This window comes from Oryctolagus cuniculus, chromosome 7 (genome assembly GCF_051225735.1).
Source record: "Oryctolagus cuniculus isolate XC-2025 breed Fujian yellow rabbit chromosome 7, ASM5122573v1, whole genome shotgun sequence".
Classification (NCBI taxonomy): domain Eukaryota; kingdom Metazoa; phylum Chordata; class Mammalia; order Lagomorpha; family Leporidae; genus Oryctolagus; species Oryctolagus cuniculus.
In genome coordinates, this window is record NC_142873.1 from 98,290,821 (window position 1) to 98,315,438 (window position 24,618).

Genomic DNA, 24,618 nt, shown 5'->3' on the forward strand with positions numbered 1-24,618 from the left:
AAAAGCTTAGAGAGCTACTTTCAGACTCTAAGGACTAAATAGTTGTAAATTATAGGTATTATTGTTATTATCATCATCATCACCAAAGCTGGGAAGAACCACCTCCTTATTCATTCCTTGAACTTGTTCTTGGTATATACTGAAGACCTAAATTAACTTTCGGAACTTAGTATGAGAATCCTCAAAGAAGCCTTGCTTGCCAGAGGAAAAATAAAATTCTTCTCTTTTACTCAAATATTTCAACGGTCATAAACACAAATATAGAAAATGTCCATTTTCTGTAGTCTGATCAATAACCTCAAACAGCCTTTCTCCTTTAAAATTGTTTAAGGTATTAGACAAATTCTTGATCCCCTGTGGGCCATTGCACTCCAAAATGACATTCACAGAGATGCCCCAAGAATTTGGTTTAGCTAAAAGTGCACTGATTGAATATCTTCTCTGTGTACAACATTACATTCATTCTAGATATGTGAGATGAAGAGAGCTGGATCCCTGGCTTTGAAGCTGCGACTTGCCCAGAGTAATGGGGAAGAGGGACATGTACACAGATCATGTGGCTAGAAAGGCAAACAAGTGTCTGTGCTCCGGTCTCTGATGTGCATCTCTGCCCCATTACTTTCGGTGGTATGTTGTAAGTATTGCGGAGAAACGGGTTAGTATGCTGGGAAAAGACCAATGAAAGATTTATGCCTATTCTTCAAAGTCTAGTTTTAACTCTACGTCCTCCAGGAAGTATTCCACTCCTCTTTGATCTTTGATTTTCTTGAAATCCTTTGAAAGTTACTATTTAATCATTTTGGCTCTTAATCATTTTCCACCTAAATTGGAAATTTGGTTGCTTCCTGGGCATATGTAGATTATAATAATCCTTCTGAGGAAAAGATTCATGTTCTTTTGAGACATGCATAATGCTATGTTTGCATTAATTTGAGAAACTGGATGTTTTGTAGTCATTACTAGATTAAATAATGCTAGAAAATAGTCCACAAATAAGAGATGCCATTGTTTGGGTTTCTATTTTTTTTGAAGGGACTTATGTTTTATACAATTTGAAAACTTTTAGTATAATTTAAGCATTTAGGTAAGATCGGAGGCATGGCAAACATAAACCTACATCTGCTCTATAGTAAATGTTGTATTTTCAATTTTAAGTGACATTTATGTTTTTGGTCCTGCTCTATAAGTGGTGGTAACAACTTGCACTTTCTCACAGAGTAGCAGCATATAAATTCTGATGTCCTGCAAATGAACCACTGCAGCTAGAGAAAACTCAGAGTGATCACTCATTTGTTTTAATGCCACGTGCAAAGATGGTTGAAATGGCACAGTAATATTCCTAAACCCAAGATGATCAGTTTGTATTATGCTAATTTATCATCTCAAGTTATTACTAAATGTTACTGAAACTCAAAGAAGTTTATTAGCATAGATATGTGTTTTGAAAATAGAGATAGGGGCCTGTGCTGTGGCACAGCAGATTAACGCCCTTTTTGCCTGCAGCGCCAACATCCCATATGGGCACCAGTTCTAGTCCTGGTTGCTCTACTTCCCATCCAGCTCTCTGCTATGGCCTGGGGAAGCAGTAGAAGATGGCCCAAGTGCTTTGGCCCCTGTACCCCTGTAGGAGACCTGGAAGAAACTCCTGGCTCCTGGCTTTGGATTGGCACAGCTCCTCCATTGTGGCCTAATGAGGAATGAACCAGTAGATGGAAGACTCTCTCTCTCTCTCTCTCTTTCTCTCTCTCTCTGCCTCTCCTTCTCTCTCTGTATAACTTTGACTTTCAAATAAATAAGTAAATATTTTAAAAAAGAAAATAGATATAAAGAATTAAACATTGCAGTGAAGAAATGATTTTTATTTGAAAACTAGTAAATAATTATGAACAGATTGAGTCCTATATACTTCTAACACCTAAGATTCTACCACATTTGTGTATGATTTATCTATCTTATGTTTTATATCTGTCTTTTCCTTTCATTTCCACTGTCACTGGTAAAATCCACTTTTCATTATTTCTCCTCTAGATTATTACAATTGCTCATAAGTTTCTTGCCTTCTCCTTAAAGTTGCCTTTTACAATATGCTTTTCTTATCATAACACAGCTGTCAATTTGTGATTTCCAGCTCAAAATCCTTAGTGCCAGATTCTGCCTACAGAACAAATCATAACCTATCTTAGTGTACCATTTACTGATTTCTGTGCTCTCCTTCTATCTTTTTGTATTTCCCAATTGTGCATTTGTGATACTATATACACTACCTACTTTCATACACTTTGTGCACTAAAACAAAACTATTTGTAGCCCCCAAGTTTACCTGTCACTTTCTAATCTGTATCTATTTTGTTAAGGTAATCCCTACGCCTAGAAGGATGCTCTTCCAAATCCTTCAACACTAAGTTCATATGTCTTCTGTGCAGTTGTCTCTAAACTCCTCAGAAGTATTAATATTCTTCTTTCTGATATTTTATAGAAAAGTGCCACTATTTCTTTTACAGAATTATCTATTTTATACCTTAGAATATATTTAGATATTTTTCACCTCGATTGGAATTTGGAAGCTTTTTGAAAGTACAAACTATTGTGTCAGCGTTGCTGCACAGCAGGTTAAGCCATTGCTTGTCAGACTCTGCTTCCAATTCAGCTCTCTGGTAATGCATGCGGGAAGCAATAGATGATGATTCAAGTATTTGAGTTCCTGCCACCCTTGTTGGAGACTCCGATAGAGTTCCCGGCTCCTGGCTCCTGGGTTCAACCCCTGCTGGTGAGGTAATTTGAGGAGTGGGCCAGTGGATAGAAGAGCTCCTTTTCTCTCTCTCTCTCTCTCTCTCTGCCTTTAAAACAGACAAATCTTTTTTTCTTTTTTTTTAAATACAGAGAGAAGTGTGTGTGTGTGTGTGTGTGTGGAGAGAGAGAGAGAGAGAGAGAGAGAGAGAAATCTTCCATCTGCTGGTTCACTCCCTTAATGGCTACAATGGCTGGGGCTGGGCCAGGCAGAAGCCAGGAGCTTGTTCTGGGTATCCCACATGGATGGAGGGGCCCAAGCACTTGGGTCATCTGCCAGTGCCTTTTCAGGCCACAATAAGAGAGCTGGATCAGAAGAGGGGCATGAGTCAGTGCCCATATGGGACACCAACACTGCCGGCAGAGACTTAACTTACTACACCACGGCACCAGACTCACACAAATCTTTTTTAAAAAAGAAAGTAGAGTCTATGGTACTTTCATTTGCAAGTTCTACTGCACTAAAGGTTTTAAATATAACAAAAAATTCAAATAGACATTGAACTAATGGTTGAACAGAGTTTGTATAAAGGATTATACACTAGATCTATATGAATCTTATTGACAATCATGGAATGAAAGTTATTGATGTGACATAACCTGACTTGCTTCACAAGGCTGCCCAACTATTAGGGGCTGCCCAACTATTCTTTACAGCACCCTTGGGATTCCACAGAGATGGCTCAGAGTCCTCCTCCTTAGTAGTGAGAAAACGGAATTGAACAGAGTTCTCAGCCCCACACTCTGCCTTCAAATGATGCTGCTCCGTTTTATATATCAACCATTCAGGTAGGACTTCACTTAGAGAAAGGTTTCACTGCTTAACAAAAGTTTTGTAAATCCTTAGGGTCCCACCCTTGGAACACTTTCATTCTGTATTATTTTCAAGTCTCTATTCCATGAAAAAAAAAAAAAAAACCCTCTTCTGAGAATTAGATAAATTATCTATTATAGTTGGCTAATTTACTAAAGCAAAAATACCAACATGGTAGCACAAAGTACTGTTTCAGATACTTTTACATCATCTAACACCTGACTTTCCATGAGACATGACATTCGTCCACAATCTTTGAACTTAATCCTTGATCTCACCATTCCAACATGGGAACATCTTACAGACATCACTGTCTTTCTGGACACTGTTCACAGATTTAAAAAATCCTTTAGAAGCAATTATACAAATTTCTACTGCTGTAAAAGACAATGGCAAAGCTTCTGTCCCCTAGGCTTATAGTAGCCTGTTCCCTTACCCACAGAATAGGTAGAAAACCCTGATTTGCAAGGAGTCTAAAATGTGTCTTCACTGAAAGCTGTATTAGACTGCTTATTATTCATTTAATTCTAAATTCATTATTTATGGGAAAAATACCTGTTCAAGTCACGGTGTATAATTGGCTGTGTCAGGTTGTGAAGGTACTCCATACCTTTGGCCACATCTACTGCAATAATCAACTTGGACTGCAAATCAAGAATCCTAAAATTTAAAAAGAGATTTAATGGAGATGAAATAGTCAAACCAATAACATATTGTAAAAAAATAAAATGGTCTGTGTGATTTTTTCACTGTGTAATTTTAGACTTCTTTTCTTTATTGAAGGTTAAGTTAAAAATTTGTTAAATCTGAAAAAATAGATTTTCTATATCAGAAAATGCTTAATTAAAGATCAGCTCAGATATATAACACTTCTTGTTTAAAATATTACACTTGATTTTTATAATTTATTTGTAGCACTATACTCAATTTCTTTGTAATAATGTAAAAATGAAATTTATTTTAATCACTGAATGAAATCACATTCTAATTATTGTATGTATGGATCTAGGAAGTGAACTCAAATTAGACTTGTATAAGACCATTTCTTTTTAAAACTTTCTTTTATAAATACGGTGAGCCTTGGTAATTACTTTATTCTGAGCTTACATATGAGTATATCTGATTTCCTGGTATGTTCAATTTAGCCTATTTTTTTTATAAGCTTCAGTTGCCAATTTAAATTTCTTGAAATCTTACCATCAACTGAGTTCCCGTTAAGAAAGCACAAAAGTATTTTTAGTCATTGAAACACAACTATTAGGCATAAATTATAAGGCACATTTAAAATATCACACTTGCTAGCACTCAAAGGTTTCTGAAGGGGAAGGCACATCAGACAGCCTCGGAAGTGTTGCAAGGGCCATTTCACTACCATATTACAGGAGAAATCAGACCAAGAGACCCATACCTCTTCTGTTCATGAAGGAGGGAGAACAGGGAACCTCCTGATATGTACTGGGTGACAATGGCAAACTGGCTGGGATCGTTCAAGCAAGCGCCCACAAACTGAATTACACAGGGATGATTCAGCTGGCAGAGAATGGACACCTCCCGGCAAAACATATCCACATCTGACTTGGAGCAGTAGGTGTTGGCTCGGTAACTGGAATGGCAGCAACAGGAAATCCTCATCAACAGATGGATGTGAACAAGGGGCTTGCCACACATATGCTCCTCAAAGGTCACAACTCCACCTGCATGCTCAATGTTTTCATGTGCTTGCTTACCGTTTGATGGCCACTATTTTATTTCTGCATCGTCCTTTATATACTTTCCCAAAAGATCCTAAAATTGTTGAAGAAAAATAAATAAACACATATTATCTTGAGCTCATTAAACTGAAGCAGACCTGAAGTTTCGCAGATTACCTGAGCCGATAATCTCGTGGAACTCAATTTCTGAGAGCTGAAGGTGGAAGTGTGAAGGCAATCCAGCCCTTAGGAGGAGAACGTCTGCCTTCTCTGCAAGCAGAAATTGTCCTTTCATTTTCTGAGATAAAAAGCACCCATGTGGAAAAGTGTACTATATGCATGCACATACCTGCTTAACCAAAAACACCATTCCCCAGTAGCATTTAATTGTCTAACTGGAACTGACTACTTGGAGACACTGAAAACCTTATCACAACTGACCGCTGACACCTTGTTGGTTCTCTGTCTCTGTCATTCCACCTTTTTATCAGAGCTCATTTTATTCCTGATATGATCCCCAACCAGTTGCCTGAGTGACATGGCAAGCCTGGACTACCTTTGATCTCACATTGTGATAAGCATTCTTATCTGATCAGTTCTCCAACTTATTCCGATATGCTCAAGGATCTATGAACTGAACCATAGAGGGACCCCAATTAAATGACATGAAATAAGCACATGGGTCATTCTGAGGAAACACCCAAATTAAAAAAATAATTTTAAAAGACAAAATTCTGAATAGTCAAATATGCCTTTAGAGTAGACTTGAACTTTTATTTTCCTAGTCTAATATTATTGATTTCTTCATGTAGCATACAAAGAAGTTCCCAAAGTTTTAATTAACTGAGATATTTGAAAAAAATTATTTTCAAGTATTTTTTTCAAAGACTAAACTATTTCCAGTCCTTTTGAAAAAATATTAACATTGGTAATTTATATTTTATTAAAATAAAATGTATTTCTTTAATGTTTGTGAGATTTTCACAGCTAAATCTTCATGAATTGCAAGGGCATAAAAGGAAGGTTAATTGTGACAAAGATAGTATGCTAGTAATACTGCTTATGCTTGTAAAAATTATCATTTGTAATATGTGAAATAAAATTGAAAGTTATAGTAGGGGCTGGCACTGTGGCATAGTGGGTAAAGCCTCCACCAGCAGTGCCAGCATCCCATATGGGTGCTGGTTCGAGTCCAGGCTACTCTATTTCCGATCCAGCTCTCTGCTGTGGCCTGAGAAAGCAGTAGAAGATGGCCCAAGTCCTTGGGTCCCTTCACCCATGCTGAAGAGCCAGAAAAGCCTCCTGGCTCCTGGCTTTGGATCGGCACAGCTCTGGCCATTGCAGCCAACTGGGGAGTGAACCAGCAGATGGAAGACTCCCCCACCCCGTATAACTTTGATTTTTAAATAAATAAATCTTTAAAAAAAAGAAAGTTATAGTAGAGGCAACAGTCATCCTTAGCAATAACGTATAATAATTGTCCCATGTTGTAAGTACCTTTTGTCATGTTTTTGATCTTCCCCAAGGGGGAAGGAACAGACACATAGGAGCCATCTAGAAATAAAATTAGATAGTTAGAAATAGCAATCATTTTTCTCTACTTAAAAGTTCATGAAAAGTACCAGGTGATAAAACCGAATAAACCTGTAACCTAAGGTCCACACCTGTTTTTGAACACTGAAACTGTACTGAGTGTTTATTTTGAAAGCTGATAAAAGAGTTTTAAAAAATGTAAGTTGTGGTAGACTCTACAGATTCAATTTATGTGAGTGTTCTCTGCCCTGCCTTAATAGATTACTGAAATGGAGAACAATTGTTCTCAGCTCACCCAGGTCTTCCCAGTCATGCAGAAGCCTCATAAAATCCAGTCCAGGGAATATTAGACTTGGAGGAAATGCAGATTCGTGAGTTAGAAAATAGCTTAAGTGGAGGTTTCTTTGTGTTCAGCCTCACCTTGATACGAGTTTTCTTAAAATTAAGCTAATCTGACATCAGTTATGCCCTCATCCTTAGCCCCAGAATGATAGCAAAAGAAACTCAGGTTTATCTTTACACACAATATTGCACAACAGTGAAAACTGGGGAAGCAAAGGGTTACCTCCTCCGGGCTGAGAATATTCATTGCAGGGCAGTTCCTCCTGGGGTCTCTTATAATGCTTCAAGAGTGTGACAATGGCATCATGTCCTTTATGGAAACAACAAAAGGTCTTAATATTTTTTTTTATTTATTCAGCCAAAAAATGTGATTTCAAGTAGCTTACAATATAGGACATATCTTAAGGGATAAGACATTGCAATAGGAATTTGGTACTTTCCTTTATTCATTCATTTAAAAATAATTTCTCAAGACTCAACTGTATGTGAGGGACTGTACTAGGCACTAAAGGTGGGTACAAGGTGACTAGGCCAATTCTTAAAGCTTACAATGTAGCAGAACAATTAATTAAAATAAAGATGAGGGTTTCTAAAAGAGGCAATATCAATTACTCTGGGAACATATAGTAACAGAACGATTCAAAGAATCGTTCAGAGAATAAGGTATATTTGCTGTTATTGAGCTTTGCATCGCGTTGGAAACTGCAGGATACCAGAGCACTGCAATAATTTACAAGGCTTTTGTGGCAGAGACAGCTAACTGCCCTCAGATACTTGTATTTGCCTTCTCAGGGTGATTTTAATACTGAGAATGGCTACCCACCCTTGGATGATATTTCTCTATCTACCTAGCATTCACTGGTGGTCTTGTGATATACTCTCCCCAAGGCAATAAGAGAAAAACTGAAATTACTTCCTGGCCTGGGCTTTAAGAGATGGGTGAGCCTTTTCTACCATCTACAGCTGCTGGCTGGATGGAGCAGTCTCTGTGGTCTTAGTGGCTAGGAAAAGCCATCCACTAAGGTGACATGCCTAAGAAATACACACAAACATTCTGGAGCTTATTAACTGCAGTGGGGCCTTACACTTCTGAAGCATAAAAATAGTACTGAATGATCCACTGAATAACCACATGATTTTCAATAGAATTAAACAGTAATACTCTTTGATCTAATTTGCAAAAGAGGAAAACAGTCAACTTTTCAGAGACCTCACTGAGAGACTGGTGAAATATGCAGAACTCATTGTAAAAGTCATATTTTGAGAACTGAAGTGTAAAGTGCTTATGCATTGTGAAGGACCCATGGTCACACAGTTCATCATAACTGATGTGTAGCATACATGCTGAGTTATTCTTGCTTATCAAGTCCTTCCTTCAAAAAAGAATTCAAATGAATAGTTCATGCCAGATCATGAGGTAGAACACTTAGTTTTTATTTGTACTAAAAACTTTTCTAAAGGTAACATCAAAAAACTAGCTTCTTAAAAAATTTTGATCATAATTGCTAAAACTTGTGCAAAACTTAAATCTATATGGTTAATTATTAGTGTCCATTTTCTTATCTATGGCTTCTTATTCACTATTGGTGTATTTCTGAATTTTGGAAATAATAGGCAAAGTTTATGGTGAAACAATGGGAGGTCAGTGCCATTAGAACTCTGTTATCTTTCATAGAGTCACAAATAGGGAGAGCATAAGACTTAAATTATGTGAACAAACAAACTAATCTCTAAGGGACAGGCTTCAAAGGCACCGAGGATAATGTAACAGTCCCAAGATGGTGGCAAATACGGCATTTTCAGGAAACAAAGCAGGCCAGGGGCTGGAGCCTTCAAGCCAGGATGCGAGTAGTACCAGACTTGGTTGGAGAGGTAGGCTTATGAATATCACGTGGAGTAGTGCATCTCAAATGTTGTAGGGTGTATAAGAATCATTTGGAGTTTACGTTACAACAGATGCCTGAGCTCTGTCCCCAGAGATTTTGATTGACACCATCTATAGGAGAACCTGAGCCTTGCATTTCTAACCAGGTCCCAGGTGATACTGATAAGCAGCCTACACTCTGAGTACTAATAAGATAGAGCTTTGGAGGTTAGCGTGAGGGCATTGGATTTTAGTGTCTGTGAGATGGTGAGCCCCGAGAAGATTTTAATTGGTTGAAGGACATGGTCTTACTTTTTAAATTGCTCCTCACTTACAGGTTAGAATGATGCTTTATAAGATCTTTATAAGATTGTTGCAAAGACTAAGATGATGTGCATAATATGCCTTATGGTTGTAACACAGACAAGAGCATTTTGGATCTTCTCAGTGTTTTCTTGCCTTACTTTTTTGACCCAGGGAATGATAAATAAACTTGGAAAAAATTTAAGTTGTTTTGGGCACTTTAGATGAATCTTCTAAGTCCCAGTATACCCCATTGCTGCTATTGTAAATGACCACAAGCTCAATGACTCAAAGCAACACAAATTCATCATGTCGAAGTCCAAAGTGCTCCTCTCCAGCTAAAATCAAGGTGCCAACAGGGCTGTGTTTCTTACCAGAAGCCTGAGAGTACAATCAGTTTCCTTGTCTTTTCCAACTTTTATTACCCCCTTCCTGTAGCTTAAAAGCTAGCAACAGTTGGCTGAGTGCTCAGACTACTCTCACCTCCATTGCTGCTTCCCTTTTCCATATTTAAGGACCTTTATCATTTCATCATTACATCCATTGGATAATCCAGGGTAATCTCTTCTTTATGGTCAGCTAATTAGCAACCTTAATTTTCCTCTTCCATGTAAGACAGTTTGGCCCTGGTTCTGGGGTATAGGAACTGGACACCTTTGTGTGGGGTGGTAGGGCTATAGCCTGCATACCACCTCCAGAACTATGAAGACTTAGTGTTCTTTGCTTGCTTCTTGGTTCCTGCCTTCTTATTTAGATTTATTTTATCTATTTGAAAGGCAGAATAAGAGAGACAGAGAGATCTTCTATCCACTGGTTCACTCTTCCCAAATGGCCAAGACAGGTGGGGCTGGGTGAAGATGAAGCTACCATCCAGTAACTCCGTTTTGGTCTCCCCCCATGTGTAGTAGGGGCCTAAGCACCTGGTCCATGCTCTGCTGCTTTCCCAGGCACATTAGGAGGGAGCTGGATGGAAGTGGAACAGCTGAGACTTGAACCAATGTTTGTATAGGGAATGCCAGAGTCACAGGTGGAGTCTTAACTCGCTTTGCCACAATACCGGCCCCTGGTACTGCTTTCTGCTAAGCATCTCCCTTCCTCCTCCAGTGGTTATTTCAGACTCAGAATAACAGTAGTGACGCCATCAATGATTTCCTTTGGAATGGAAATACCTGTTCAAAGTCCCATGCTAGTTTCATGGCTTTGAAATTTTGTCTGCCTCCTCCACACTGTCCACTCCTACAATAGGACCTGCAGTACTTTCAGGATCTTTCTTTAATTTGGCCTTTGAGTATTTGTGGCCAGGGAAAAAAATAAACCAATGAAACCTTTTTCCTATTTCCATTTTTCCTAAGCGGGGCTCCTTTGGGAAAAGAAAACAACCCCACCCCCCCAGCATTTACCCAAGCACAACAAAGCTTGATTCACAGAGCCCACCTCCCCACCTGTCTCAGCCCCTCTGTAGAATTGACTTCGGCTGACAGATGCGAGGGCCTCATGCATTCCCCAGTGAAGCAGAAAGCTGCATCCTGCATCCTGGGCGCTGTGTGAGTCAGTGATCACACCCCTGATGTTACCTTTCATTTCAACAGCTCTCTTGGCTCCACTTGCACTGAGCGGTTTTAATTTCCTGCCAGCACAGTGGCACAATTTGCTGGCATTTTCTTTAGGATGCTTTTCATCAAGAGTCTAATGAGTGCCTGGGTTCTGGCTGATGATAAGCATAAGGCTGCCAGGGAAATGCCAAGAGGCCCCTTCAGCTCTGGAAGGCATCTCTGCCTGATTTCCCACCTCCTGCTAACTGCGGGGTAAGGCACCCACGTGTGGGAAATTCTCCACTGCTCTGACTGTTCTGACAAGCCACTAAAGTGTATGCAAGGAAGCCTGAAAAACACTAAGGCCCAGCTCCTCAACACTTGACAACAAGGAGTTAAGCAGAAAAATACCTTGATGGAGCTCAATAAATGGACTTGTTAAAGCCAAACTCCTGATAATGGATACACTCAGATAACCAAGGCAGACTAATGGAACATGTCCAGAGATAATCAAGCTTCAACTAATTAAATAAAATGTTTTCCTATATCTCACAATTTACTATCTACATCCAACTATTTTACCCAAATAGGAGGTTGCTATGTTATTAGCCTAATGCAGTTACAATAATGATTTGCACTTCCAGAATATTATTTATTGGAGTACCTAGGGTTTTGGCAAATGTGATTCACCTGCCAGCTTGAAGTCTCTCATTTCCTGCTCCCCATGCTTCTAGTCTTGTGTGTATCTCCCAAATATCATGCTTTCCTATGTTTCTTTATCACTTAAATTTGGTATGATTCCCCTCCACCCACAAACCTCTTTGCCTGGCTTTTAACTTTCTGAATAGGTATTTATTTTTAAAACCTAGGCTTTTTACACCACAAGTCATTCCAAATGGCTGTTACAAAAACAATTTAGTGCCTATAACATATTCCTGTACACAACAGAGGCTTCATAATTATTTGAGATATATAATTTTTATGATTTCTCTATAAGGTTCTCTCTGTGTCCCCTACCATTTCAATTTAGAAACAATGAAGGCTGATTTGCATCCCTTGCTATGAGAATTGTTTCAAGAACTAAATCTAGAGAGTAATGGTAGATAAAACCAGTACTGTGATCTTCTCTCTGACTATGTGGCTCTGAGACATTTTGGATCCAAGGCTAGATAGAAAGCATGGAGATTTGGTCTTAACTACAGAATCCAAGTAATTATTTTTGACTTCATACGTCCTGCAGGTCCAGGTAATACTTGTAGATGAGACTTTGCTTAATATTTCAGTATCTCCCCTTCCCATCGTGTTAAACACTCACTTTCTGGAAGCAAGGAAAGTGGATCGGAGGGTGACTTCTGATGTCTGCCCTTCTATGGCTCATCTCCCTCTTGACATTCCTGCTCCTATGTACTGTCAATTAGATCAAGGCAACAAAAATTCCTGACATGCTACACTTCTTGTGACTTAAATCTTAAAGAATCTTAACTTTATATCACAGAGAAGGAACTCCCATGTCCTTGGGCCACTAATGTTGTCTCTTAATCACCAGGCCCAAAAAAGAATGTCATCAGTCTTTCACCTTAAGATGAGAGTCTAATATTTTCTTTCCCAAAGTGCTTTCCTTTTCTCTTTACTTTCCTTTACTGGATATTTATAATGCATTTCTCAGGCGTTAGACTCAATAATATCTTCCAGGACATAACATCTATGACTGCTCACTTTTATTGTCCTTGAACTTTTTACTCAACACTACATTTTCATTTTAGTTTATTCACAGTACTTATTGTTTTTTGATCCTATTTGTTTCCTTGCTTGTTGCCTGTCTTTTCTAGCTAGAAATGCAAACTTCCTAGAAGCAGGGAGGTATTGTCTATCATATTGTTGTACTTGAGTTCCTAGCATAGTATCTATCACATATTAGTTTGGCAATAAATTGTTAAATAAATGAACTGTATTAAGTACAACAGATACCATGTTGAAATAGAAATGCTCTTTACTCTTGAGACCAATGATATATAGTGGAAAATAAAAAATAACTATGCAAGTATTCCCTAAAGTTTTATTTAGTCAAATATTTGAAGAAAAGGTATAGGATGCTGTGAATGTAAATAATAGTTTTATCTTACAAGAATCTGGACTGATGAGGAAAGAGTTCTTCTAGGAATGATCTTTTTATGTGAACTTGAAAGATTATGAGTTGATTATTGAATTGAATATTGGATTATGTTGTAAATAAATAATGTAAGATATTCACAATGTCTTGATCAGCCCTTGTCCTGACTGTCGAGGAACAGCTTACTATTTTATTCTTTTTAGTATTTTCTTGTTCTACTTAATACCACTGGTTGAACTTGAACTCTTCAATTAACACACAATTATTTTTAGGTTCAAATTTAACTGAAAATTGATCCCTGTTAAAAAAAAGAGTGGGAATAAGAGAGGGAGGAGATGTACAGTTCAGCACATGCTCACTTGGACTTACCCCTAATAGTAGAGCTGGAAACATGCCATGGGATTCCAAATTCAATTGGGGCAGCCTGTACCAATGCCATCTTACTAGTCAAAGTGATCAGTTTAAGTTCATAATTGATCATAAAGATAGGATTAAGTGTCAAAGGGATCACATAAACAAGACCATTGTCTGCTAATAATAAATGATAGAATTAAAAAGGAGAGAATGATCCAACATGGAAAGTGGGATACACAGCAGACTCATAGAATGACAAATGCCCTAAACAGCACTCTGGCCTCAGAATCATTCCTTAAGGCATTTGGATCCAGCTAAAAAGCCCATGAGAATTTCTCATGCATGGAAAGCCAACACACTGTTGCAAAAAAAAAAAAAAAAAAAAAAAAACGACCTAGATGAAAGATCTCTGCAAGTGAAATCCCAGTGGAAAGAACAGTCCATCAAAGAAAGAGGTACCTTTCTCTGAAGGGAGAAGAGAACTTCCACTTTGATTGTGACCTTGTCTAAATAAGGTTGGAGTTTGTGAACTGAAGAGGCTTCCATAGCCTTGGCAGCTCATGCCAAGAGCCTCGGGTGATTGCTGACGTCATAAATAAGAATGTCAATTGTTAAATCAACAACGAGACTCACTATGCACTTACTCCCCATGTAGGACCTCTGTCCTTAATGTGTTGTACTATGCAAATTAATGGTAAAACTACTACATAAACAGTACTTTATACTTTGTGTGTCTGTGTGGGTGCAAACTGTTGAAATCTTTACTTAGTATATACTAAGTTGATCTTCTGTATATGAAGATAATTAAAAATGAATCTTGATGAAGACTGGGATGGGAGAGGGAGCAGGAGATTGGATGGTTTGTGGGTGGGAGGGTAGTTATGGGGGGAAAACTGCTATAATCCAAAAGTTGAACTTTTGAAATTTATATTTATTAAATAAAAGTTTAACAAAAAGTAAGATACTTATACAAATAGGTACAGAGACAACAGAATAGTGGTAATTAATATTCCTGAGAACATTAACAGAGGCTATTTAGTGGGAATAGAATAGAATGGTATGCCTACACTGTCTCCCTTCTTGTTCTCTATTTCATTTCAAGAAGCATCAGTTAAGCATCTAATAGAACTCATCTATTGAATTCAGGTTTTTGGAAGACAAAGATTCATAGTTTAAATACTTGCCCTCAAGAAGTTTACAATTTTGGTAAGGGAGAGTTCCAGTATAAAATGGTTAACACAGGCTGGTGCAGCGGCTCACTAGGCTAATCCTCCACCTTGCGGCGCCGGCACACCGGGTTCTAGTCCCGGTCGGGGCGCCGGATTCTGTCCCGGTTGCCCCTCTTCCAGGCCAGCTCTCTGCTGTAGCCAGGGAGTGCAGTGGAGGATGGCCCAAGTCCTTGGGCCCTGCACCCGCATGGGAGACCAGGAGAAGTACCTGGCTCCTGCCATTGGATCAGTATGGTGCGCTGGCTTCAGCACGCCGGCCGCGGCGGCCATTGGAGGATGAACCAACGGGGAAGGAAGACCTTTCTCTCTTTCTCTCTCTCTCACTGTCCACTCTGCCTGTCAAAAAAAAAAAAAAATGGTTAACACAGATATAGAAACAGGCATGTGGCATAGCAGAACATAAAAGAATGTATGTGCTAGACTGGGATGTGAGGAAAGACACTGTGGTAGAAAAGTTCCAAAAGCAGAGTCTTGGAAGTTAAAAGGGGATTAAACATTTAAAGAGTAGAGTGAGACTGAGAGAAAGGGGATGGTGCAGAGGACACTATGTGATATGTAAAGGGAAAAAGACGTTATTTTACATTACGTTATATGAATAAATAATCCTCACGGGATATGGCATGGATTGATAGTATGAGAAAAGTAAACACTGAGTGAAGTTTGGTGATTTGAGATTGTGACGATGGTTGTGGATTGTAGTGTCATCCATGTGACAGAATGATTGGATATGAGGTTCAAAGAAGCAGGAAGATCACACGGCATGAAAGTCTTAGTATACTATGATAACAAACTGGGATTGATTCCATAAGTTATAGCCTGTTAATGAAGAGTTTTATGCAGGGAACGATGTGAAGTTATTTGTACCTGGAATACATCTCTGAAATTGAGACATGAAGACATTGAAAACCTAAACAAACCAAAAACCAAGATAGAGATTGAGTGGTAATAAAGACTCTTCCAACAGGAAAAGCAGAGGAATGGATGACTTCATTGCTGAATTCTATGAGACATTTAAAGAACTAATTCTAATTCTTCTTAAGCTATTCAAAACAATTGAAAGGGATGGAATCCTCTCAAACTCCTATTAAGGCGGTATCACCTGAATTCCTGAACCAGAAAAAGAAACAACAGAGAACGAGAAATGTGGACCAATATCACTGATGAACATAGATGCAAAAATCCTTGACAAAATAACAGCTAATCAAATCCAACAACACATCAGAAAGATCACTCACCCAGACCTAGTGGGATTTATCCTTGTTATGCAGGGATGGTTTAAGATTCATAAATCAATAAACCTGACACATCAAATTAACAAAGAGGAAAGTAAAAATCATGATTAATTCAATAGATGCAGAGAAAGTATTTGATAAAATACAACATCCTTTCATGATGAAAACCTTAAGCAAATTGGGTATAGAAGGAATATTCCTTAACATAATCAAGGCAATTTATAACAAACACAAATAACATCACATAGAATGAGGAAAAACTGGAAGCATTCCAATTAAGATCCAGAACCAGACAAGGATGTCCATTCTCACCATTGCTATTCAACATAGTCCTGGAAGATTTAGCCAGAGCCATTAGGCAAGAAAAAGAAATCAAAGGGATAAAAATTAGAAAGGATGAAGTCAAACTATCCCTATTTGCTGATGGCATGATTCTATGTATAGGGGAACAAAAATATTTTGTTGAGAGACAATTGGAACTCATAAAAGAGTTTGGTAAAATGGCAGGATAGAAAATTAACACAGAAAAATCAATAGTCTTTGTATGGGCATGGCTGAGAAGGAACTTCTAAGATTAATCCCATTCACAATAGCTGCAAAAATGGTAAATACCTGGTATTAAATTTAACCAAGGAAGTTAAAATCTCCATGTTGAAAAATCACAAAACATTAAAGAAAGAAATAGAAGATTAAAAAAAATGGAAAAATTCTTTTTCATGGAATGGAAGAATTAATATCATCAAAATGTCCATACTACTTAAAGCATTTTACAGATTCAATGTGATCCTAATCAAAATGCCAATGACATTGTTCTCATGTCTAGAAAAAAATATTCTAAAATTCACATGGAAACATAAGAGACCCCAAATATCTATAATATCTTATACAACAAAAACAAAGTTGGATGCATCTCAATATCAGTTTTCAAGACATACTATAGGGCAGTTATAATCAAAACAGCCTGGTATACAAAAAAAGATGTGTAGACCAATGGAACAGAATAGTAACTCTGGAAATCAATTGACTCATGTATAACCAACTTATCTTTGACATAGGAACTAAAATAATTCCTGGAGCGAGGACAGTCTAATCAACAAATGGTGCTGGGAAAACTGGATCTCTGAATGCTTAAGTATGAAACTAGACCCCTAACTTACACCTTACAAAAAATCCATTTCAAATAGATTGAGGCCCTAAATCTATGACCTGATAGTATAAAATTTCTAGAGAACACTGGGAGAAACTCTGCAAGACTCTGGCATAGGCAAAACTTCTTGGAAAAGACTTCTGAAGAACAGGAAATTAAAGCCAAAATTGATGGGGTTACATCAAGCTGGGAAGCTTCTGCACTGCAAAAGAAACTCTTAGCAAAGCAAAGAGGCAACTGACAGAATGGGAGAAAATGTTTGCAAACTATGGAGCTGATAAAGGATTAAAATCCAGAATCTATAAAGAGCTCAAGAAACTCAACATCAACAAAACAAACAATCTAGTTAAGAAATGGGCAAAGTATTGAATGGGCATTTTTGAAAACTAGAAATTCAAATGGCTAACAGACACATGAAAAAATGCTCTAGATCACTAGCCATCAGAGAAATGCAAATTAAAACCATAATGATGTTTCACCTTCACCTCAGTTAGAATGGCTTTCATACAGAAATCAACAAACAACAAATGCAAGCAAGGTTGTGGGGAAAAGATACCCTAATCCACTGTTGGTGGGAATCTAAACTGGTGCACCCACCATGAAAGATAGTATGGAGACACCTCAGAAATCTGAAAATGAATCTCCCATATAATATAACAATCCTACCACTGGACCCAAACAAAATGAAATCATCATATGAAAGACTTATCTGTAACCCCATGTTCATTGCAACTCAATTCACATAGCTGAGTTATGGAATCAACCCAGACGTCCATCAGCTGATGACTGGATAGATACTATGATACATATATAATATGGAATACTACTAAGCCATATAAAAGAATGAAATCTTTACTTTTGTAACAAAATAGATGCAACTGGAAACCATCATACTTAGTGAAATAAGCCAGTCTCAAATACAGATACCATATGTTTTCCCTGATCTGTGTAACCAACAGTGTACTTAAATGTAATGTTTTGGGCTGAAATGGACATTTTGAGACTTGATGATTTTTTACAGCCCTTGTCTCCACTGTTGAGGAACAGTGTTTTTCTATATACTATTTGTTGAACTCTCTATTTTGTGTAGGGTTAATCTTATGAGTATGAAGTAAACTGAAAATAGATCTTTATAAAATTAAGAGTTGGAGAGGCCAGCGCTGTGGCGCAGTGGGTTAATGCCCTGGCCTCAGGTGCCAGCATCCTATATGGGTGCTGGTTTGAGACCTGGCTGCTCCACTTCTGATTCAGCTCTCTGCTATGACCTGGGAAAGCAGTAGAAGATGGCCCAAGTCCTTTGGCCCCTGCACCCATGTGGGAACCGGGAAGAAGCCCCTGGCTCCTGGCTTCAGCTTAGTGCGGCTCTGGCCATTGCAGCTGATTGGGGAGTGAACCATCAGATAGAAGACCTTTCTCTCTCTTTCTCTGCCTCTCCTCTCTCTGTGTAACTCTGACTTTCAAATAAATAAATAAATCTTTTAAAAAAATTAAGAGTTGGAATAGTAGAGGGAGGAATAAGAAGTATGGGAATGTGTTTGGCAGGAAGGATAGGGTGGAAAGTATCATTATGTTCCTAAATCTGTATATATGAAGTATATGAAATTTGTATAACTTAAATAAAATATAACATATAATAAAAACAAATAAAATAGCTTACTGATATATAAATATTATGAATTCATTAAAATTAACTGTTTAAAATGAAAGCCAAGACACTCTGGAAAAAAAAATGACCTAAATGAAAGATCTCCGCGAGTGAGATCCCAGTGGAAAGAATGGGTCATCAAAGAAGGAGGTACCTTGCTCTGAAGGGAGGAGAGAACTTCCACTTTGACCAGGGCCTTGTCTAAATATGATCAGAGTTGATGAACTCAAAAGGCTTCCATAGCCTTGGCAACTCATGACAAGAGCCTAGGGTGATTACTGATGCCATAAACAAGAGTGTCAATTTGTTAAGTCAACAACAGGAGTCACTATGCACTTACTCTTCATGTACGATCTCTGTACTTAATGTGCTGTACATTGAGATTTAATGCTATAACTAGTACTCAAACAGTATTTTTCACTTTGTGTTTCTATGTGTGTGCAAACTGTTGAAATCTTTACTTAATGTTTGCTAAACTGATCTTCTGTATATAAAGAGAATCAAAAATGAATCTTTTTTTTTTTTTTTTTTGACAGGCAGAGTGGACAGTGACAGAGAGAGACAGAGAGAAAGGTCTTCCTTTGCTGTTGGTTCACCCTCCAATGGCCGCCGCGGCCGGCACGCTGCGGCCGGCGCACCACGCTGATCCGATGGTAGGAGCCAGGAGCCAGGTGCTTTTCCTGGTCTCCCATGGGGTGCAGGGCCCAAGCACCTGGGCCATCCTCCACTGCACTCCCTGGCCACAGCAGAGAGCTGGCCTGGAAGAGGGGCAACCGGGACAGAATCCAGCGCCCCAACCGGGACTAGAACCCAGTGTGCCGGCGCCGCTAGGCGGAGGATTAGCCTAGTAAGCCGCGGCGCCAGCATCAAAAATGAATCTTGATGTGAATGGAAGGGGAGAGGGAGTGGGAAAGGGGAGGGTTGCAGGTGGGAGGGAAGTTATGGGGGGGAAGCCATTGTAATCCATAAGCTGTACTTTGGAAATTTATATTCATTAAATAAAAGTTAAAAAATGATATTTAACATGTGTCTTTAATATATTATTAATTTAAGAAAGAAGATAAACTATGATAGAGTTTATATATTACAATTTCTACTTTGAAGAAAATAATATAAAATAAGTATTTTATTTTTTTTTTGACAGCCAGAGTAGACAGTGAGAGAGAGACAGAGAGAAAGGTCTTCCTTTGCCGTTGGTTCACCCTCCAATGGCCTCCGCAGTCGGCGCACTGCAGCCGGTGCACCATACTGATCCAATGGCAGGAGCCAGGTGCTTCTCCTGGTCTTCCATGGGGTGCAGGGCCCAAGGACTTGGGCCATCCTCCACTGCCCTCCCTGGCTACAGCAGAGAGCTGGCCTGGAAGAGGGGCAACCAGGACAGAATCAGGCGCCCCAATGGTGTGCCGTCGCCGCAAGGCGGAGGATTAGCCTAGTGAGCCGCGGTGCTGGCCCTAAAATAAGTATGTTTTAAATTATGAAAGAATAATAACAATTACTTCTGAGATAACCTAAGATTATTTTTCTATATTTAGCATTTTGTGAGATATTCTCAAAATTACAATTCAGAAAAAATTTACAGTTGAAAAATGGAATAAAATGTGAAGCCAAAAAATCCAGTTATATTATCAAAAGGTATCAAGAGAACAATGATAAGGTTGTAAACTAAAACAGTGATATAAAAATGAAAAGATTCAAAATGTACTTATAAAGTAAGTAAAAGAGCCCTTTAGATGGAAAGTATATGGAAATATGAGTGGCAGAGTGAGATGCTGAAGAAGAAAAAGTGGCTAAGCATCATCCATATTTTTGACCCAGGTGACAAAATAGATGGTAATATTACTAAATGATGGAATGCATAAGGGATACCAAGAAGAAATAGACTGTTGAGGACAAAGAACATAATTTAAATTTTGTATTCGTCAAGTTTTATAAGTTTCTTTACATATACAAATAAATAAATATAGCAGTCATTTGGTATGGTGTTTTGAAAACGTGGTCACAAATTCTCTGGTATTCCTACTAAATTGTGGGATAAAACCCTGTGGAAAAAAGAGACTTGCAAATCCATGATGAAGCTTTAACATATTGTTTTATAGAACACACACAACAATGCACATTAGAATAATGGCTCTGAATTACTTTCATAATATTTTGATTAGTGATTTCAAAACTTTCTTGATTTTGATTCAGTCTTGATGTTTTAAAATTAATGGTATAACTTGAGATGTAAGTTAGATATATCAATATAACTAAGCAACACATGCTTTTCTATATGCCAAATTTGTGCAGTGATATAAAACTTCAATAGAGGAATTTAGAGATGCCCATCATCTATATTAAACTTCTTGTCATATTATAAATTATGTTTATTATAAAAAATTATAATTTTATAAATATTAACTATATTTATTATTATTATTATTTTTTGACAGGCAGAGTGGACAGTGAGAGAGAGAGAAAGAGAGAAAGCTCTTCCTTTTGCCGTTGGTTCACCCTCCAATGGCCGCCGCAGTTGGCGCGCTGTGGCCGGTGCACCGCGCTGATCCGATGGCAGGAGCCAGGTACTTATCCTGGTCTCCCATGGGGTGCAGGGCCCAAGGACTTGGGCCATCCTCCACTGCCCTCCCTGGCTACAGCAGAGAGCTGGCCTGGAAGAGGGGCAACCAGGACAGAATCCGGCGCCCCGACCGGGACCAGGACCCAGGGTGCCGGCACTGCAAGGTGGAGGATTAGCCTATTGAGCCGCGGCAATGGCCTATATTTATTATTGTAAATAAACTATAAAAATTTCTTTTCATATTATAAAATGGGATCTGGGAGTTCTGTAGACTCAGTTAGACCACTGTTCTGCATTTAACAATACTAATTACCATCTTTCATTGTGAATCTGTCGTATGTTAACTCTAATCAGAATTCTGTAGCATGGTTGTTAATCTCCTTGTTTGAAATTTGTGGATTTGAGGATAAAGACTAAAAGAGGTAAACTTGCCCAAGGTCATTGAGTAATAGTATGAAATTTAGAATTAGAACTATCTGATTTTGGATTTAGGTGGTAAGAGCTTGAACTGTGCAACTAGATAGACCTCTATTTGGTTCTACCTCTTTAGTTAACAATGGTGACTTAATAGCTTTAGGTCTCAATTTTTTAAACATTTAATGGAATGATAACATCAATTTAAAGTGTTAATCTTGATAATTAAATTATATATACAGATATGGTATGGAATAGATGCTTCATTAATACAAGTTCTCTTTCACTATCCATTTTAAGTATGTGGATTCATGCATAGTATTAGATTTATAATATTTTTATGAGTTATCTCCTCATAATAATGAAAGTTCTTCCAATTCTGATGATACTGAATGTTATTTGTTTGTTTTTAAAAGGTAAATCAACTAAACATGTAGAAAGGTAGCCAGTATACCCCAAGTCACACATGGATTTGAAATAGCATCTAAATCTCTTCTTTAATCACTCCTCTACTGCAACAGAAATGCACTCTAAAACACTCAATTAGGTTTACTCAGCTTAGTAAGTAGACTCAGGATAGATAGGAATTCCTATAGAAGAGGTCTGACAGTTGGTAGTCCTTCATTGAAAATTTATCCAAAAAGTTAACAGATCTACCTCTTCTTACATCTCTTTCCTTTTTTCATCTCTTGATTATTTTTTACTGACTAAAATTATAGAAACTCAAAACTGTAAAATTTAATTAATTTTATAGAATACACCATAGTACATTTACTATAAATAATTCACACCATACTACCCTTGTCAAAAGGAATGAGCAAAGTATAGATCATGATACAGGACCCATGATTTTATTGTTTTTACTCACTTATTCACTAATTCTCCACCTCCAGTTCCCTGTCACTGTGAATTAGAGTGTTTCTGCTGTATACAAATATTGTATTCTGGGTAATTAGATATTTGGATAGGAGTCTCTGTAAATTACTTTAACTGGTGTCAGTTCTGAAGCAAATAAGTTTTTAGTTCTGTTTCTAGTTCGGGTTATTTTCTGACCCTCAACAGCCTGACATAAAGGAGTGCTTTTCTTTGTCAAAAGCAGCCCTTTCAGATCTAACTGCCAGACACACTATTGAGCTATGTGTTCAATTCTAATTGGCTGAGATCTTTTCAATTCGGCAGTTTCATCTTTAATGCAATGGAAGTAAGATTATGTGTAGGTCTTTTCAATGGGTTTTCCATACCAGTGATTAGGGCAGAGGATTTGAACATAAGCAGGTTTCTGGCTATTTCTTCTGGCCAATTTAAATTGATTCATACAATTTCTTTTTACCCCAGGGAAAGGGCAGAACAAATCCCGGTGAGAGAGACAGCTATCTCTATACTTTCATATGGAATAGTAGAATTGAAGGTGGGGGAGGACTTCGGGAAGAGGAAATACTCAAAGTATTGTAAAAATTGAATGTCTAAACAGTATGGCATAGAAATATTGAAACCTAACCAGGCATCTGTGTAGAAACTAGATCATAGAGAAAATTATTCCAAAAATGATTTTGAACTCTTCAGGTTAAAAAGGGCCATGTAAATAACAACCATTCTTCCTATCTGATCCTACAGAGAGCCATGGTTAGTAGACAATTCTCTGAAAGTATGTCAAAAGAGACTAGATGACACTTTCAGAACTCCAAAGCACTCATAGAAAGCCCTTTCTGGACAGCAGAAAGAAAGAAAGTAAACAGTTTGGGTCAGGCCAAAATTTTGCCTTAGAATCCCTCAGGGACAAATGCTACAGAGAACAACTCCACAGTTTTCTGTTGTGGTAGACTAGGATGAACATTCATATTTGGCATCAGATAGATGTTCTTTTTCTTCCAGGACAGGGTAGCATACATGGTAAACCATGATAGGGACATTTCTATATCATCTTAGAAAGCTGTCTGAACTTGATCTCCAAGTTCCCCAGGAAAATCCTTAGTAACGCTAATCAAGTAATATTGTGATACCCTCTCTAAGGGAGGAAGGGTAGCATTTCTTTATCCAAAAAGAGCAAGGACTGTGAAATGTTGATGGTGTTAACAAGACCATTTCTATCCCCCCTGAACCCATGAAAACAGCACATTTCTCTACCCAGAGAAAAATAACAACAATTTTATTTGTCGGTTTGACTTGCTTTGCCCTAGAACATATGCAAAACATCCATCTGTCTCCTGGGTACTAACATTCAATTTGTTAAAATTCATAGTAATAATGGAATTTGACACTGAGTCCTGGCACATTAGTTGAACAAATAAGGGTGACAAATATGGCATATGTTGCAAAGACCAGCAAGTAAACTCTGTAAGCTAAAGGATTTTTGTTGTTATTTGGTTGGAAAACTTAGAAGCTTGCACAGTGATTCATTGTTTCATAAGGTGCAGAATACTACAAAAAATAAAAGTAAAGCCAGTTTTTAACCATTGCTTTCAATCAACTAAAAACAAACAAAGCCAACCCTTGTGAAGAGATAGCTGCAGTAGCAATTTCTGAGCTGCCTTCCAGAAGACTAATGCTTTGTAAACAGTCTTACTCTGAAACTCACATTTTGTGAGAGACACTATCTAAGAATCACTTGAATAAATGCAATTGGATTGAGAAACTAGAATTTAGTAATGTCTCGCCCAAGGCTTCAGAATATTTAGTATTTTCCAATTGATACTCAAATATATACAAAGTAGAAGATCTTTGTACTTAACAGAAATATTCTCATGTTTATCACATGACATGTACAGCACATGTTTGTGAATATTCATAGCAGCATATTTGTAATAACCCAAAACTTTAAATTATTCGAATGTTTGTGAATAGTAGAATGAATAAATTGTGATGTAGTCTCAAAACATTACCCTACACCAAAAAAACAGTAAACCATTTCTAATTGCCTATAACATGTGGATGAATCTCACAAATTGTCAGCCAAAGGAATCCAGGCATGAAAGGTGTAAACTTTAACATTCCATTTATATAAAATGAAAAACGCAGCAAAACTATTTAGTGGTGCCCTCCTGGGGGAGTGACTGAAAGAGAATGT

At 37.9% G+C, this 24,618-nt stretch overlaps 1 protein-coding gene across 5 annotated transcripts in view; it reads right to left on the reverse strand.

The window, feature by feature from the left end:
• TNNI3K (TNNI3 interacting kinase) overlaps positions 1-24,618 on the reverse strand; it is a 355,192-nt gene that overhangs the window by 199,029 nt on the left and 131,545 nt on the right. For 4 of the 5 annotated variants that reach the window (NM_001204807.2, XM_002715920.6, XM_017345534.4 and 1 more), the window contains exons 12-17: positions 7,391-7,477; positions 6,790-6,846; positions 5,470-5,562; positions 5,329-5,386; positions 5,010-5,204; positions 4,157-4,261 (exon numbers count right to left, since the gene is read on the reverse strand). In NM_001204807.2, coding sequence (NP_001191736.1) covers positions 4,157-4,261; positions 5,010-5,204; positions 5,329-5,386; positions 5,470-5,562; positions 6,790-6,846; positions 7,391-7,477 — 595 coding nt within the window. Of the gene's footprint in view, positions 1-4,156; positions 4,262-5,009; positions 5,205-5,328; positions 5,387-5,469; positions 5,563-6,789; positions 6,847-7,390; positions 7,478-14,246; positions 14,896-24,618 lie in introns of those variants that run through there. The other variant, XM_089336752.1, reaches the window with a different exon arrangement.